Source organism: Engystomops pustulosus, chromosome 2 (assembly GCF_040894005.1).
Source record: "Engystomops pustulosus chromosome 2, aEngPut4.maternal, whole genome shotgun sequence".
Taxonomy (NCBI): domain Eukaryota; kingdom Metazoa; phylum Chordata; class Amphibia; order Anura; family Leptodactylidae; genus Engystomops; species Engystomops pustulosus.
In genome coordinates this window covers 231203903-231223218 of record NC_092412.1, presented here as the reverse complement: position 1 = coordinate 231223218, position 19316 = coordinate 231203903, and the positions used below count along the sequence as shown (strand labels likewise).

Sequence of the window (19316 nt, the reverse complement as noted above, 5' to 3'; positions counted from 1 at the left end):
CCCTCTCCTTCTGCCTGATGTCATCTCGCTGCAGCAGAGAAAGTTTCAGCACATGGTAGTAGAGCTAAAGTTAGTGTCACTTTCATATATAATATATTTAGTCTCTGGCAAACAGGGCAAAAGTGGCAATGTTTTTATAGTGTAGCGGTTATTTTTTACAATTTCATTGTGAATTTTTAATGTGCATTTATATATATTTATTTTTACATATGTGAGGTGTGTACTTTTTTTTACTTTATATGTCCCTCATAAGGTCATAAAAGACCCCTGGGGGACATTTTTCTTTCTTTCAAGTTTTCCCCTCTAACTGGGGAATCTAAAATGACCCCCTTGGGGGGGCTAATGTCTGATCAAAGCTATACTTTGTTTGACCCAGCAGCTCTGATTAACCCCTGCAGATCGTCGATTCTACTTCAGTGCTATGCAGTGAAGAAAGGAGAAGGCAGAAGCGGTAATAAACCGCCTCACTAGTTACACTGTTTCTGAGATCAGGAGACCCAGTCCTTGTCTTGCGATTAGTGAAGGAGCAGGAGAAACTGGAGTAGACTAGACCCCGCACCAGCTGATGTCTTGTCAGTGGGCATTCAGCAGAGAGTTCACATACACATTATCTTATATTCTCAGGTACAAACCGACTCAAGTATAAGCCTAGTGTGAGAAATGCATTGGTCACAGCCTCCCACCAGTATAAAGCTCGCCAGCCACCCAGTATATAGCCTTCAGCCCCCCCCCCCCTTACACTTACACTTAGACTTACACTTAGTCGCTCTTGAAGCCTGGAGACAACCACTGCAGGACAAAGAGGCTTAACCAAAGTGGAATATTTAAAAAACATCTAATAATACAGGTAACGGATTCAGATTTTATTATCCATTATAATAGCGACCTATATTACATAAACCGCATCAATTGTGACAAAAGTTTCCAATCACAATCACACACAAACTGTAAACATGTACACAAGTAATTCAGCTTCGGAAAAACTGATGTAAAATGGATAAGTACCAGGACAAATCACCCACAACCGGCGTCATCTGTGTCCATAGAATATTTTACCACAGTAATCTGCAATCTCTAAAGATCATTGATATTCATGAGTGGTTGGCTCTTTCTCACCCACCTGCTGCTGATTGACAGCTTCTCCCTATGCAAAGTACTAGGGAGAAACCTGTCCATCTGCAGTGAAAAGGAAGAAAAGCAGCACGAGGGCAGAGTGTATTGTACCACATTATATACACACAATTCACCCTTCAGCTTACACCCAAAGGGTCTTTTTTAATTTTTTCTTTTTTTACAAAAACTTAAGGCACAATTAACTTATATCATCTCCATAGATTGTCAGAGCTCTTCATAAGTCAATGTATATCCAGGGTGTAATAAAAAAGTCAAAACAGAAAAATATCTTGCAAAATACACATCGGATCTATTTTGGTGACAGATGGTGCTGTACTTGCTACAACAAAAAAAAAAAAATCAATACAGGCAGTCCCCAGGTTACATACAAGATAGGGTCCGAAGGTTTGCTCTTACGTTGAATTTGTATGCAAGTCGAAACTGTATATTTTATAATTGAAGTTCGACAAATTTTTTTCTTTTGCCCCAGTGACAATTGGAGTTTCAAAATTTTTGCTGTAATTGGACCAAAAATTATCAATAAAGCTTCATTACAGACACCTTACAGCTGATCAGTGCAGTCTGGGACTATAGTAAATCATCCAGAGAGCTTCACCAGAGGTCACAGTGGGCAGAGGGGTCCGTATGTAATGATGGGTCGTCTGTAAGTCGGGTGTCCTTAAGTAGGGGACCACCTGTACGTGTGCAAAAACATTGAAAAAGGGGATATTTCCATAAATACAGGTCAGATCCAAAATCTGATCACATATTTTTTTTTTTTATCCGATGTGTATTTCTGGAGATATCCAAGTTAGGGTCTGCACTAGAGAGCGATACTTGTTCATCTTGTTCCTTTAAGTATCTTAAAATAGATGTCACAGTGCCCCATATATCACACTGTGCCCTCCACATGGAAGCAGTTGTGCACCCTCCATCAAGCGGGATTATTGGTTCAATGTGAGCAATAACCAGAGTTATAGGTGATAAAAATGACAAAAAAATGTTCTTTATAACTTACCGATGGCTCCGTACAAACTGCACTTTACAAGACATCATTTAGGCTGCATAAACTGTAGATCCGGTTAGTATTTTACACCCAAAGGCACCAGGCGGATGCAAATACTTAGTATAGAAGTATAAATCATTCAATTAGATTTTCCCTGCATTGTCTAAACGTGTGAATAAAGTTTAATAAATCCTGTATAGTGGCCGGCATCTTATACGGATTGTTGGCTTCCTTCCTCCAATTAAGTAATGCTTATACCTATATAGTGGGGACTTGTGATACAAAACATTCTAGAATATCCGGATAATAAAGAGTTACTACTTTAAACATTTACAGGGAAAATTTAGAGCCTGACACTTGATTACGCCATATATATATATATATATATATATATATTATATATATATTTCAATAAAAATCAGGAAAATCCACCAGGTTTGCTTACTTTCCTTACTCTCCCCCGAAGATGTTAAGGATCCGGCTAATTGGGCTTTAACATGGTTATTTGTGGACACATTTTTTGTGGTGGTGATTGATAATTACTGGAAATAGTCATCAATTATAATTACATCAAAGTCAATCACTTCTTTTTCACAAAAAATTAGACCTGTTCAGGTCTTTAGCTTCAGTGTAGGACATCTTGGTGGAAAGGCACGGGTGAACGATCCAAGGTTTCCTTCTTCAAGGAGCCACATTATCCCATGACAAGTCAGCTACAAATCTGTATTGTAGCACCTATTAACAATGACATTGCCATAGTGGCCGACATGTAGTAGTTGAGGACAAGTCTTACTTGGAGATGGCACTTGTCTCCTCCAGTAAGAGGTGATGCCACCTCACATACAATGTGGTGATGAAGAAGCTCAGTGTTTAGGCTTCTGCTGGAACGGCCTTCAATAAACCCTCAGCCCAAAGTGAAATAACCAAGTTTTCCTTATCGCGTTCATCTTCAAGAGGAAGATCCTTAACACTCATTGGCTCATTCTCCCAGAGCGATTTCAGCGCGTCCATATAGGAAAGTGGAAACCGTAAACCACTGACCTGCAATAGAGAAGATATAGAGGTCAATATAACCGTGCGACCCCGCTCTGCCCAATGACCCAAGCCTCTTACTAACATGGTCCCGGTATAGTGAAGACACCGTAGCTCTCTGGAAAGGGTCATATCGACTCCATGGATTACCAGGTACGGCGCGATACAATAGCATACTAAATAACACTGTTATTTAGTGCCAAAGATATTTAATAAAATAAAGGTTGTGACCATAACTAAATTTTAAATAAATTATAACTTCAGAATATAAAACCAAGTCAAACTGTAATAAAAAAATAAGACCAAAAACACAAATCAGCTTAAAGGAGTTGTCATAGACTGTAAAAAAACCAACATTGGTGGCCGGGAGGGGTCTGATCAATGGAGTCACCGAATAATTCATTAGTGGACCCATTTGATCATTGATATCAATGGCCTGGAGAACCCCTTTCACTTATTTGGAAAATGGCGTTTCCTAACCTTGACCCCATACAAATCCCACTTTCCAAGGTTAGGTTTTTGGGGTTCTGCAGTGATATTTGGTAATGTGATATGTTTGTACAACACCATTTATCCACAAATCCATAATGTAATCTGCAGGGCATTTTTCTGACACAAATAGATGAATAAATCTGTGACCATATAGCTCCATCCTATTGTACAGTGCTGTACATATCAATGAGGGGCCCATGCAGCGACCCTAAAAAGTTTATGATGTCGCCCATACAAGCTAGGGAGACGTCAGAGATGTTGCACCTATCGACACCCAAACAATGAAAAATAATAAAAAAGATTTTCATCTCTTCTACGAGATATCATCCAATCTGAATGTGTGAGATTATTAACACAAAATATACAAAGATTGGTATTCAAGCAGATTATAACCCTGGACAGACTTGTTAAATAAGCCACTGAACACTGAAAAATGGCACAAGGCATTCCAGAAAATCCAAAAAGCCTCCTATAGGTGAAGCGAGAGCGCCCCCAGCAGGACAAGCCTTCCATAACACCACTACCTCCAGCTACACAGATCACGCAAAACCAGTTATTCTTAAAAGACAGAAGAGGAAGCCTGGGCCATAAAACACCAATATAACCCCCCCGGGAGAGATATTTTCTTACTTTTACTTGCACTTAGGGAATTTTGCAAACATATATTAGCTGACTACCATAAAACAATATGAACAGGAGAAGGCATGTTTTATTTCTGCTGATGGGTTTTAAAGTTGCTGTCTCATGTCAGAAACTACTTGGTACAAGTACAAGCAAGACGCTCCCACAAGATCTTCATTCCATCAGCGACTCGAACGTTGCCTCTAAGGTGGAATCTATTGTGCAGTAACCAAAAGAAATAGTTTTTGCCAAATCTTACCATTGGGTATGATAGATATCTATATATAGGGTTATAAATTTCTGTGCCCTCATTCCTCATCATCTGACCATATAGACTGCAGAATATAGAAATATAGGGGGAGATGTATCATAAAGTTTGAGGTAAAACTGTTCTAGTTGCCCATGGAAACCACGGCCACACCCATATGACCAATATATATATTCCCATTTGGCTTTCAATAGAGAGGGGAGGGGCAATTAGTCTGTGCAAATTAAAAAGAGGTTTCCAAATTATGGATGGGGGAATAACAGTCTGTAGTGGAGGCAACTTCTTTAATAAAAGCCTTCTCCACCTTTATCTGTAAGGTTGGATGTTACCACTAATGGTCTGGAGGACTTACAGGGGGACTTTCTTCCTCGTCTGAAACCATGTGCGTCTTCCTTTCATTTTTCAGGGCGTGGAACACATAGATCATCATCTCTTCTGAAGGCTTCTGCAATAATAATATGAGAAAAATTCACGTAACACAGATCACTGACCAAAACACAAGGGAAGGGTACATTCACACGAACATGTCCTTTATTTTTCGGGGGAAGGCCAGGTGCCATAAACATCAATGGTGCCCATTACGCTCCTGCGAATGAATACTGCATGTATAAGCTGTGTGACAAGGTGGTGGAAAATAATCTGCCCAATGTCGTCCTGCTCTACTTACTGTCATCTTCTACCAAGCAGATACAGCAGCCACTGAGATACAAAACACCTTTGAGGGGGTTGTCCTAACTGGACAGACCCTTTGAAGTGTCCAGAGCTATAGGAATTAGCACAGTTTCCAATGCTCCTCTGTGCTGCAGAATCACAGGCTGTTACACTGTGCAGGAGCACTTCCTTCTCTCACAGTGTGCTGAAAATTCTGCAGCAAAATTACATCAGGCAAAAACGAGGAGGAGACAAGGTACAACAGCCTGTGAATCTGCAACACGGAGGGGTTCTGGGACCACCACCAGGAGCCCTCGCGCCTAATTAGCATAATTTTAAAAGTTTAATTTAGATGGAAGGAGGCCATGGATAACAAATATAAAAAGATTGCCACAGTCACAGAGCCTGGATCTAGGAGTAAGAGTCCCTGTATTGTCCTTGTTTAATATTGATGGCATCTCAAATAAGGGATTGTAAGTGGACGATGTGAATAGTGAGGGGTTGTGCATGCCTCCATTTACTACTATAAGACTACCAGAGATCACTGTCCATGAAGGTTCATAAAAGTGAACTTGCTGATTAGTGGGGGTCTGTTGTAGCCTAAAAGGAGCAGCACTGCACTGCAGCTCCATTCACTGTCTATGGAAGTGGTAGAAGTATCACTCGTACTGCATTTGTCTATGGAGAGAATATGGAAGAAGGGTGCACATGCAACCAGCTTCTCTATTCATTTGGGGGTAGATCAGACCCCCTTTCTCATGATCCATGGGGATCTCATCACTGGGACCCCCACAAGTTATCGTCTATCTTGTGGATAGGCAAAAACTTGTCATGACCAAACAACAGCTTTATGGAAAGAAAAGAAAAAAAAAAAGCGCCTAAACAAGAAATAATAGAACTTATTTAACATTAAACTACTGATAATTAATACTGATAGCAAATTAAGATTGCTAAAAATGTGAGTGTCAGTGATGTTACGCGACTACAGCTCTCACCTGCGTCCCTGGAACGCGATCGATAGTGATGGCGGCATAATCTTTGTACTGAAGTTTGACTTTGCTGTTCAGGTTAGGTGGAGCGTCTGCAAAGACATAACACAAAATCAGCCTGGTCATCCGAAAACAGGTAACAATAGATGGGAAAGATGACACTACAGATACACACTTTTGGCTCTGAGCTGTGCAAATCTGAGGGGCCAAGGAGTGTACAGAGACTGTACCATTCCTGCTACAAACATGACATAAAACTATCTATATGAATGATATAGGACAACAGAACCAGACCTGATTTCCCATTGGTTTCTTCCTTCTCATGATTCGCTGACTCAGCATCCTGATAAGGTGGCAATCTGTTCCCCATGAAGTCTCGCAGCATCTCACACGACCGCAGCTGGCACTTGCCCTCTATCCTCTTGGCAAGATCAGACAAGAGACCACTGAGAGGACCACATGCCCTGCTTGGGTCCAAACACTGGAATAGGCACAGCAATGGGATATAAATCTTGTTATTAAGACTTAATAATAAAAACAAGCACAAGAGAGAAGAAGGCGAACATATACACATTACAGAACAGCACCGCTACTTCTTATCCGTTCTACCAACAAAATCCATCATTATAAGCCATGGACATTTGGTCATAGATCCATGTACCTCTTCTTATATTGGTTATCCATTAATTGTTATTAAAATTTGCTAATAAGCATGAAGGGTTCTGGCGGCGTAACCAGAGGTCATCTCTGCTGTAGATTCACAGGCTGTTACACTGTGCAGGAAAACTTCCCCTCCCACTTTGTGCTGCCACTTCCTGTGCTGCAGTGAGGGAGGGTGGAAGTGCTGAGGGAGCAGAGAGTGTAATAGCCTGTAAATCTGCAGCACTGACAGGCTCTGGTAACACCTCCAGGATCCCTTCAGGCTCATTACCATAATTTTAAAAGGTAAATTCAGAAGGCCATAGATAACAACTATAAGAAGATTACCAGTGTCACGGTGCCTGGATCTACGAGTAAGTGTCCCTTGTTTTAACATGATGGAATTTTAAAGTAGATTTTCTTTAAGGAACAGAAGAAGCCCAATAAACTAGTAAAAAATCCACAAGCAATTTATCTGTTGTATAACGGGATTGATAAAATATGGGTATCAAGTGAACACGTCACCAGATTTTACCGCACTGAACCATCATCCACCTTAGGTAGGGTATAAAATATCCATTCTACAATTCCCTCACTTATGTCAAAGTTTACCTGTTTACCTATTAGAAGAAACCTCAAAATTATAAGCTAATGAGCTGAGAAGAGTCAATTTTTTTTGCCCGAGATCAGTCAAGTTTAGATGTTGGAGGGGAAGCATCACATCAAACGTATAATACATTGGATATATTGGTTTATTAACAGGGGGGTTTAAAAAAATAGGGGCAAATTAGTATATTAAGAAAAAGAGGAAAGTATAAACACTGGTTAAACAATGGGAGGACAATGGATTCTTGCCTGTAGCTGTTGCAGGGGGATGCCTTTGCGCAGATCCACACTGTCCCTGGCCGCATCTTGGAGTAGAGCAGGCATAAGGTCCTGCAGGTAATCTACCCAGGAGCTGTACACAAACCAGGCAAAAATGAACAAAAAAAAGTTAAATAATCCATCATTAAAACAACAAAAAAACCTAATAGGATTTTTTTTGGTAGATTTTTACACTTTTGCAAACACACACCTGCACTACATAGACACAGACTTCAGCACATAAAGCACATCATAAAGCCACACACAGATAAATTTGGGATTATCTGCATGTACAACCACAGACTGAAAGGAAATCTAACATCAATATCCATCATGATAAACCAGGGACACTTACTCATAGATCCAGGCTCTGTGACTGTGGTAATCTCTTTATATTTGTTATCCATGGGCTCCTTACTTCTAAAATTATGCTTATGAGCCGGAATGGCTCTGGGAAGGGGGGGGGGGGGGGTTACAAGCTTCACAGGCTGTTACAATGTGCAGAAGCAATTCCCGCCCTGCCACTTTGTCACTAGAGGATAGGTGGAAGAATTGCTGAGAGAGCAGGGGGAGGTGGAAACCATGTAATAACCGCATGGAGAGGCTCTGGTAACACTCCCCAGAGACCCTCGGGCTCATTAGCAGAATTATAAAGTTGAATTTCAAAAGAAGGATTTCCTTGTATAGAAGTGATGGCTGGCAGTGACAGTAAAACACAGAATACTACGAGGACACCATATTTAGCGAGTCCTTACTTGTTCTGGTAGGTGCTGATAGTCACATGAGTGGAATGCGGGGAGTTTGCTGGTGTGTCGGCCTGATGAATCGTTCCTCTGGGAAAATACAGCAGGTCACCTTCCTATGATAGAAGGAAAGACACTACCAGGAACCTGTATACTTATTTCTCCAAAGGACAGATGTACACATGAATGTGAATTTGTTCCAACAAACTCGCTCTGTAGGATTCACCATCCACAACATAGAACTACTGGACTGAACCGTTATGCTGAGCTCAGTGCTGCCATTCCACGTCCATGGCGGAGACATGGAGCAGGTTTGTCAGAACATCCTCACTCGGGAACATCTGTCCTTACACTGTAGATGAACAGAGATAAATTTTACCTTTAATATGATGTCATGGGTGGGAGCGGTGACCTTCTCCGTTGGGGACACATCATATTCTCTAGCCAGCTGGACAATGGGCTCATAGAGGCGCCAGTGCTTCTCCCCTTCTACTTGAAGGATAAAAACCTATAAAACAGGTTATTATACACAATTGTTATGACTGCTGCAATAATGGAACCATCACAGAAAAACTAATCAGGAAGAGACCATCACATGTCTACATAACAGACCGAAGAATTCTACTATTGCCTCTTATAAATGGAATAATGGCGGACATTGTAGGAGGATTTATCAACCCTATTTACAGCTGGGACCTCCACCGATCATGGGACTGGGACTCCTTACGATACAGAGAACAGGGGATCCAATCCCACTAATGGATAAAACAGCAAGTTAAGCATGCGTCCTTCTGATAGATTTGATAGTATGGGTAGGTGGGAAATTGCTGAGCACAGCGCTTGAGTAATTCCAGCACTCAGAGATAGCAGGATGTGTGCTCACCAATTTACGACATTCCATTACTGTTTAATGGAGCTGTAGGACACACGCTCGACCAGCCGCTCCATTCTATCCATTCAGCTCCATCCCTGATCGTGTGGATAAAGGAACACCCCTTTAAGATAGTAGCCCATCATATTAAATTGCTGGAGGTCTGAGAGGTGATCAATAAAATACAGTACAAGCCTCCGCCCCCCCAAAAAAAGACTACAACACTGGGTATTACTAGAGAGCTGCCATTTGGGGGATCTGGTTAAGCTGTAAATGATATGATGAGATATTGTTCAGCAGCCAATCTTACTAGCTAGAAACTAATTATAAAAAGAAAAGGAAGGAGTTAATGAAGGGGTGAGGTTTATCAGAGTGGGGGTGATCTTTCCTAATATTATGGAAGCGATGGTGAAGCCTACACACACATATAATATACATATATATATTATATCTATAAATGGATGCATACACTGTTGTATTACACTGCCATCTACTGCTTATTACAATTACTACAGAGAAGGAACAAAATACTTAAAGGGGTTTTCCCACAAACACAAGTTAGGCCCTACTCACAGGATAGGTCCTAACTTGCTGATCAGTGGAGGTCTCATTGATGAGACCCCCACAGATCACGAAAACGAGGGGTCCAATGGGGCCCCACGTACCTCCGTCGGACCCCTCGTAACTACATCAGCGTAATGGAGCAGACAGTCGCGCATGACCAGTCTGCTCAATTAATCTCGATGGAGCTGACGGAAATAGCCGAGCGCTATCTTGTGTCTGTGGTATAACACCTCTAACTATACAACACAAAATTCCATAGCCCAATTCTACACTCTCAACTGCAGCTCAATGTAGTAATTTTTGGGAGATGGCGCATGTTCAGGAGTCAAGTCTGTGCTATCCACAGAGTATTATAAAACATCAACACAATGTGGAGGGTTCCCTCCTCTATAACTTTACTGCCCCACCCCCCATATATACTGTGCACCAATGAGTTGCCCAAACTTTAACTACATCTTTGCCCAGATAATAAACGCATCTGCATACTGGTGGAAAAATGAAAAGAAAAAAAAAGTTAGTCTCCCAGAAGACAAATTACATTAAAAAAGTAAACTTTTTTTTACCATTAAAAATTTTCAATTTACCTCAACATCGTCGTGGTGTGGGGGCAAGCCCTGAGAGCTGGATGGCGTGATATACACGTTGCAACCAACCAGCGCGCCAAAGAAACACTCCAGCTTCTCCATGATCTGCCACAACTTGTCCTGTAGATGAAGAAGAGCACGTGATGGCGACAACACTCCACATACGGAAATAGCCTGACATAAGAGCGACGAACTTCATAGAGCTGGTGACCCAGTCCTTTTAACCCCTTCACGACTGCCATACACTTCCTACTTGCACATGCCCCAGGCAGAAAGGACATTTATAAACGTCATGACAGTGGTCAACTTCAATAGGCTGTAACTTCTGAACCCTGGCACCTAGAAACACACTTTTCGTGTCATATTAAACAGGAGGTTTAATCTGGATTGTGTATGGATGCTTCACAGAACCACAGATATCCACTCTTAAAGCTGTAGTTAAAATAGGTAGATTTTTATATACAGCTTTCTATTTCCAAGATTGTAACTTTTAGAGTGGATATCTCTGGTCCTGTGCTTCCACCCCTATACCATATTAATGAGATTCGAAACAGAATTGTGCTTCTAGGTGCCAGGGTTATACACTCACCGGCCACTTTATTAGATACACCTGTCCAACTGCTCGTTAACACTTAATTTCTAATCAGCCAATCACATGGCGGCAACTCAGTGCATTTAGGCATGTACACATGGTCAAGACAATCTCCTGCAGTCCAAACCGAGCATCAGTATGGGGAAGAAAGGTGATTTGAGTGCCTTTGAACGTGGCATGGTTGTTGGTGCCAGAAGGGCTGGTCTGAGTATTTCAGAAACTGCTGATCTACTGGGATTTTCACGCACAACCATCTCTAGGGTTTACAGAGAATGGTCCGAAAAAGAAAAAAAATCCAGTGAGAGGCAGTTCTGTGGGCGGAAATGCCTTGTTGATGCCAGAGGTCAGAGGAGAATGGGCAGACTGGTTTGAGCTGATAGAAAGGCAACAGTGACTCAAATCGCCACCCGTTACAACCAAGGTAGGCAGAAGAGCATCTCTGAACGCACAGTACATTGAACTTTGAGGCAGATGGGCTACAGCAGCAGAAGACCACACCGGGTGCCACTCCTTTCAGCTAAGAACAGGAAACTGAGGCTACAATTTGCACAAGCTCATCGAAATTGGACAGTAGAAGATTAGAAAAACGTTGCCTGGTCTGATGAGTCTCGATTTCTGCTGCGACATTCGGATGGTAGGGTCAGAATTTGGCGTCAACAACATGAAAGCATGGATCCATCCTGCCTTGTATCAACGGTTCAGGCTGGTGGTGGTGGTGTCATGGTGTGGGGAATATTTTCTTGGCACTCTTTGGGCCCCTTGGTACCAATTGAGCATCGTTGCAATGCCACAGCCTACCTGAGTATTGTTGCTGACCATGTCCATCCCTTTATGACCACAATGTACCCAACATCTGATGGCTACTTTCAGCAGGATAATGCACCATGTCATAAAGCTGGAATCATCTCAGACTGGTTTCTTGAACATGACAATGAGTTCACTGTACTCAAATGGCCTCCACAGTCACCAGATCTCAATCCAATAGAGCATCTTTGGGATGTGGTGGAACGGGAGATTCGCATCATGGATGTGCAGCCGACAAATCTGCGGCAACTGTGTGATGCCATCATGTCAATATGGACCAAAATCTCTGAGGAATGCTTCCAGCACCTTGTTGAATCTATGCCACGAAGAATTGAGGCAGTTCTGAAGGCAAAAGGGGGTCCAACCCGTTACTAGCATGGTGTACCTAATAAAGTGGCCAGTGAGTGTATATAGGCGAGATATAGACGCTTAAAATGTGCCCCCTCCATCCTGTCAGCTGAAGGCAGAATGTAAAAGGAGTTGCAGGAAAGACTTAACTTACAGTTTGCAGAAGTACATGAACCCTCTGCATCTGTAGCTGAACTTGGGGAGAAGGTGAAGGAATGATGCTTGAACATATTTATAACATATTTTGATTAGTAAAACTGAATAAACTTTTATTCAAAAAACTTTAAAATCAGAAAAATTACAAAAAAACAGCTTATCTTTTTCACATCTATAATTATTAAACTATCGCATTCATCCCTATTTTGTGAAGATTTTCCCAAAGATATTGTGCATAACGGAACTGCAAAAATTACCTGGACATTCAGACACCAATGAGCCTCAATCACGAAGGGGTTAATACGCTTGCATGGAGAGTCCCTCTATAAAAGTGGGCTCTGCTCATGTGGACTTGAGTCATCATCCATGTCTGTGCTGTGACAACATCGATGGCCAGGTTCTGTCTGCTCCAGTTTGCATTGTGGGCAAGTTAAGCGTTAAAGAGGACCCGGAAAACCCACCCACCAAATGTGGCCCCCATAATCCTCCCCCCAGCCCTTTCTCCCTAGCCATTTTTTTTTAAATTTATGTGCAGTAAATTGATTTAAACGTATCCAAATCTTACCAAATAAGAGGTCGGATCCTGTATCTGGCGTGCTGGCAGTTGGCGGTATTCATAAGGGCGCGTGCCGACATACCCCCAGCGCGCCCATGCCAGCAGTCACATTGTAGCAGAAGCCGGCAGCATTGCATCGGCCGGCAATGTAAGTCCAGGCTGCGGCCGCAGCCGCTGTTGGTGCCGTGCGGCCACACCGCACCGCTTCTCCTACAAGTCCCCGCTGGCCGGGGCGCGCTGGAGGGGTGTCAGCACGCCCCCTTATGAATACCGCCTACTGCCAGCACACCAGATACACGATCCGACCTCTTATTTGGTAAGAGGTCGGATTGGTTTAAATCAATTTACTGCACATAAAATAAAAAATGGCTAGGGAGAAAGGGGCTGGGGGGAGAATTATGGGGGGCACATTTGGTGGATGGGTTTTCCGGAGTGACAGGTCCTCTTTAAGTGAAATCAGCCTAAAAAGGGAACCTGCCATCATATTTTTCCCTCATTAAAATACTAGCCCGCTCAGATAGGGTTTAAGATATTCAAGTCGTATGGATATAAGATTAGAAAAGTTACTTTTTGACAGAGATGAGTCACTTTTATAGGCTGAATGGGAAGCTTTACTTTAGACAACCCTCTCTGCAGTTCCATAGTTCTGGTTTCATATTAAAGATAAGAATCTCATCTTTCAGATCACTTGTGCTACAGGGAGATGATAGGTAAGAGCCCCCAAGAGCTTGGCATTTGTTCTATGCGGCATCGTAATGCAAAACAAAGCTTAAATGAGCTGCAGTTTTCTCATTAAAGTGCTCTGAGGGAGGTCCTTCACCAGTGCTCTCTATAGCCCCTCTAGAATTTTCATTGTAGTATCCAACAAGAAGCCTTCTGTAGCTTCAACTATAGTGAGATATACACCAGCTATAGTAGGCTTCTTATTGGATTCTACAATGAAAATTCCGGAGGGGCTATAGAGAGCACTGGTAGAGGACCACCCTCAGAGCACTTAAAGGGGGGGGGGGGGGGTTTCATTGGTCAAAGCCGTTTTTGATCCAATATTTGACATGTCCTTGTGTCACCTGTATATACCTATGGATATATCCAGTAAGATGAAATGATGTCTTACATTAAACCTCTGAGGCTGGTGGAACTGGATGGTGGCTCTGGAGCTCCTGAAGTCTTTTAATATCTCCAGATAAGGGGCTTTTCCGCGTCTTGGTAGCACAATCTTTTTCCCGTTTTTGCACTTGCACATGTTCACATCCCGCCCGTAGTATATGCCTTTAGCACAGGCGCGCTTCAGCTCTGTCATAGGGAACAGGGACTGGTAGTAGCTCTGTATGTCCGGGTCACTGCGCTGGATCAGCAGAGGCTTCTTCTCCCAATAAGAGCTAAAGAAATCCTCACTAGTCACCGGGGATATGAGGCTTTCAAAAAGGCTCTGGGGCGAGGAGAAGTCCAGGGAGGGGCAGCTGGGACGGGGTAACTTGCTACGGGTAGGAGCATCATCTGCAGCATCAGTTCGTTTTCCCTTTCGTGGCATTTTCTGCAGGGAAGAAATAAAGAGGGCAGACTGTAAGGTATATACAGGCAGTCCCCGGGTTACATACAAGATAGGGACTGTAGGTTTGTTCTTAAGTTGAATTTGTATGTAAGTCGAAACTCTATATTTTATCATTGTAGTTCCCGACAATTTTTTTTTTTTGCCCCAGTGACAATTGGAGTTTCAAATTTTTTTGCTGTAATAGGACCAAGGATTATCAATAAAGCTTCATTGCAGACAATTTTAAGCTGATTATTGCAATCTGGGACCATTTTAAAGCATTCAGAGAGCTGGGTTGTCTGTAAGTCGGGTGTCCTTAAAGAGAACCCGTCATGCAAAATAACCCCCCTAAACTAAATATATTTTCATAAACTGCCATTAGAGAGCATTGCCTCTATCCCTTCATTGTCCCTCTACATGCCTGTAAACCTAAGCAATGAGGTCCTAAAGCTGTATGCAAATGACCTGTGAAATGTCCAATGAAGCATTAGCATATTCAAGCTGTCCACTCTATTCATGAGTGGGAGGCATAGCCACACCCCCAGTGCTTGACTGACAGCCTGTATAATGATGTGAGGCTGTATAATGATGTGCTTCCTGGTGCTGGCGCCCCCTGCAGCCTGTGTGTGCATGTGTGTGTGTTTAGGAGAGATACAACAGCTCCAGGCAGCCATGTTACAGCAGAACATGTCAGATTCATGTGTAGCTGATGTCTGTGTCTCTCACCTGTATATTAGGAGGATGCAGCATGTCAGCAGATACAGCACACAGTAGCCATGCTTTACTATACATTACACACAGACATGAGCAGGGGGAGGAGAGGGGAGGGGTAACAGGGGTGACATCACTGCCTCTGACCATGTGACCAGCCTCATTTACATGATAAAGAATAGATGATTTTACAATGAATAATGTATGAAATAACTAGATAAAGGCTGTGATGGGATCCTTGTGAGCTGCTCCAACAGGTAGTAGTGACAGAAATAGTGACACAGACCTGATGACAGGTGTCCTTTAAGTAGGGGACCGCCTGTATATGATAGAGAGAGGCTGTACAGTATATATGAGGGTATATATACAGGTGAGTGCAGGCTGTACAGTATATATGAGGGGTATATACAGGTGAGTGCAGGCTGTACAGTATATATGAGGGTATATATACAGGTGAGTGCAGGCTGTACAGTATATATGAGGGTATATATACAGGTGAGTGCAGGCTGTACAGTATATATGAGGGGTATATACAGGTGAGTGCAAGCTGTACAGTACATATGAGGGTATATACAGGTGAGGGGAGGTATATACAGGTGAGTGCAGGCTGTACAGTATATATGAGGGTATATATACAGGTGAGTGCAGGCTGCACAGTATATATGAGGGGTATATACAGGTGAGTGCAGGCTGTACAGTATATATGAGGGGTATATACAGGTGAGTGCAGGCTGTACAGTATATATGAGGGGTATATACAGGTGAGTGCAGGCTGTACAGTATATATGAGGGTATATATACAGGTGAGTGCAGGCTGTACAGTATATATGAGGGTATATATACAGGTGAGTGCAGGCTGTACAGTATATATGAGGGTATATATACAGGTGAGTGCAGGCTGTACAGTATATATGAGGGTATATATACAAGTGAGTTCAGGCTGTACAGTATATATGAGGGGTATATACAGGTGAGTGCAGGCTGTACAGTATATATGAGAGTATATATACAGGTGAGTGCAGGCTGTACAGTATATATGAGGGTATATATACAGGTGAGTGCAGGCTGTACAGTATATATGAGGGGTATATACAGGTGAGTGCAGGCTGTACAGTATATATGAGGGGTATATACAGGTGAGTGCAGGCAGTATAGTATATATGAGGTGTATATACAGGTGAGGGCAGGTATATACAGTATATATGAGGGTATATATACAAGTGAGTGCAGGCTGTACAGTATATATGAGGGTATATATACAAGTGAGTGCGGGCTGTACAGTATATATGAGGGTATATATACAAGTGAGTGCAGGCTGTACAGTATATATGAGGGGTATATATACAGGTGAGTGCAGGCTGCACAGTATATATGAGGGTATATATACAAGTGAGTGCAGGCTGTACAGTATATATGGGGGGTATATATACAAGTGAGTGCAGGCTGTACAGTATATATGAGAGTATATATACAGGTGAGTGCAGGCTGTACAGTATATATGGGGGGTATATATACAAGTGAGTGCAGGCTGTACAGTATATATGAGAGTATATATACAGGTGAGTGCAGGCTGTACAGTATATATGAGGGTATATATACAGGTGAGTGCAGGCTGTACAGTATATATGAGGGGTATATATACAGGTGAGTGCAGGCTGTACAGTATATATGAGGGGTATATATACAGGTGAGTGCAGGCAGTATAGTATATATGAGAGTATATATACAGGTGAGTGCAGGCTGTACAGTATATATGAGGGTATATATACAGGTGAGTGCAGGCTGTACAGTATATATGAGGGTATATATAGAGGTGAGTGCAGGCTGTACAGTATATATGAGGGTATATATACAAGTGAGGGCATGCTGTACAGTATATATGAGGGGTATATACAGGTGAGTGCAGGCTGTACAGTATATATGAGGGGTATATATACAGGTGAGTGCAGGCTGTACAGTATATATATGAGGGGTATATACAGGTGAGTGCAGGCTGTACAGTATATATGAGGGGTGTATACAGGTGAGTGCAGGCTGTACAGTATATATGAGGGGTGTATACAGGTGAGTGCAGGCTGTACAGTATATATGAGGGGTATATACAGGTGAGTGCAGGCTGTACAGTATATATGAGGGGTATATACAGATGAGTGCAGGCTGTACAGTATATATGAGGGGTATATACAGGTGAGTGCAGGCTGTACAGTATATATGAGGGGTATATACAGGTGAGTGCAGGCTGTACAGTATATATGAGGGGTATATATACAGGTGAGTGCAGGCTGTACAGTATATATGAGGGGTATATACAGGTGAGTGCAGGCTGTACAGTATATATGAGGGGTATATACAGGTGAGTGCAGGCTGTACAGTATATATGAGGGGTATATACAGGTGAGTGCAGGCTGTACAGTATATATGAGGGTATATATACAGGTGAGTGCAGGCTGTACAGTATATATGAGGGGTATATATACAGGTGAGTGCAGGCTGTACAGTATATATGAGGGGTATATACAAGTGAGTGCAGGCTGTACAGTATATATGAGGGGTATATACAGGTGAGTGCAGGCTGTACAGTATATATGAGGGGTATATATACAGGTGAGTGCAGGCTGTACAGTATATATGGGGGGTATATACAGGTGAGTGCAGGCTGTACAGTATATATGAGGGGTATATATACAGGTGAGTGCAAGCTGCACAGTATATATGGGGGGTATATACAGGTGAGTGCAGGCTGTACAGTATATATGAGGGGTATATACAGGTGAGTGCAGGCTGTACAGTATATATGAGGGGTATATATACAGGTGAGTGCAGGCTGTACAGTATATATATGAGGGGTATATACAGGTGAGTGCAGGCTGTACAGTATATATGAGGGGTGTATACAGGTGAGTGCAGGCTGTACAGTATATATGAGGGGTATATACAGGTGAGTGCAGGCTGTACAGTATATATGAGGGGTATATACAGATGAGTGCAGGCTGTACAGTATATATGAGGGGTATATACAGGTGAGTGCAGGCTGTACAGTATATATGAGGGGTATATACAGGTGAGTGCAGGCTGTACAGTATATATGAGGGGTATATATACAGGTGAGTGCAGGCTGTACAGTATATATGAGGGGTATATACAGGTGAGTGCAGGCTGTACAGTATATATGAGGGGTATATATACAGGTGAGTGCAGGCTGTACAGTATATATGAGGGGTATATATAGGTGAGGGCAGGCTGTACAGTATATATGAGGGTATATATACAGGTGAGTGCAGGCTGTACAGTATATATGGGGGGTATATACAGGTGAGTGCAGGCTGTACAGTATATATGAGGGGTATATATACAGGTGAGTGCAAGCTGCACAGTATATATGGGGGGTATATACAGGTGAGTGCAGGCTGTACAGTATATATGAGGGGTATATATAGGTGAGGGCAGGTATTTATAGGTGTACGTCTCTTACCCTCTCTGGCTGTTTCTCTCCCCGGTTGGAGACTACACGTGATAAACATGTGGCGGCTCCGGGTATCCCGGCATGCTTAGCGAGACACAGAGTTAAAAGGGCAACGTCAGGGACCGTATGCAATAGAGCAGGCAGCGGCTGCTGTGTATAGCGACACCTAGTGGTGAAGGTGAAGAAGTGACTGCCAGCTACTTAATCAAACTTTATATGATGATGGAATAAAATGAAATCTCCTACATCCAACTGGTTTCACGCCGGCGTTGACCTGTGTTGCGTAATAGCGTTTAGTTCTATGAGACTCTCTTTTGCCTTTCTATCCTCTATCCCCATCCTTCCCTCTATGACCCCATGTATTTTTCTATCCCCATCCTTCCTTGTATCTGCTATCTATTCCTCTATCCCCCATCCTTCCTTGTATCTGCTATCTATTCCTCTATCCCCCATCCTTCCTTGTATCTGTTATCTATTCCTCTATCCCCCATCCTTCCTTGTATCTGTTATCTATTCCTCTATCCCCCATCCTTCCTTGTATCTGCTATCTATTCCTCCATCCCTTCACTATCCCCAAACTATTTGTTACCTGTCCCTATCTATCTCTCTATTTCTATCTATACCTCCTTATCCTGTTTTTCCCACTTAACTCTACCTATTCCCCATTACCCTGTATACCAGTGATGGGCAACCTTTTGAGCCTGGTGTGTCAAAATTC

The 19316-nt window shown here is 42.5% G+C and overlaps 1 protein-coding gene across 1 annotated transcript; it reads right to left on the bottom strand.

The window, feature by feature from the left end:
* Nucleotides 1-852: 852 nt before the first annotated feature.
* On the bottom strand, nucleotides 853-18709 carry RIOX2 (ribosomal oxygenase 2). The gene is made up of 10 exons (XM_072138511.1): nucleotides 18608-18709; nucleotides 14008-14427; nucleotides 10438-10557; nucleotides 8798-8926; nucleotides 8431-8534; nucleotides 7667-7769; nucleotides 6467-6653; nucleotides 6179-6264; nucleotides 4885-4977; nucleotides 853-3160 (listed from the first exon to the last, which is right to left on the bottom strand). Exons 2-10 carry the CDS (start codon nucleotides 14422-14424, stop codon nucleotides 2990-2992), a joined length of 1410 nt encoding a protein of 469 aa, XP_071994612.1. The 5' UTR covers nucleotides 14425-14427; nucleotides 18608-18709; the 3' UTR covers nucleotides 853-2989.
* Nucleotides 18710-19316: the final 607 nt, after the last annotated feature.

What these genes read in the sequence shown, in the direction of transcription:
- RIOX2 (XM_072138511.1), bottom strand. Translation starts at nt 14,424, where the DNA reads ATGCCACGAAAGGGAAAACGAACTGATGCTGCAGATGATGCTCCTACC. An exon ending in ACCAGCCTCAGAGGTTTAAT is followed by an intron (nt 10,558 to 14,007) that starts GTAAGACATCAT and finishes CTTCATCTACAG; the next exon opens with GACAAGTTGTGGCAGATCAT. An exon ending in ATCAGCACCTACCAGAACAA is followed by an intron (nt 7,770 to 8,430) that starts GTAAGGACTCGC and finishes GTTTGTGTACAG; the next exon opens with CTCCTGGGTAGATTACCTGC.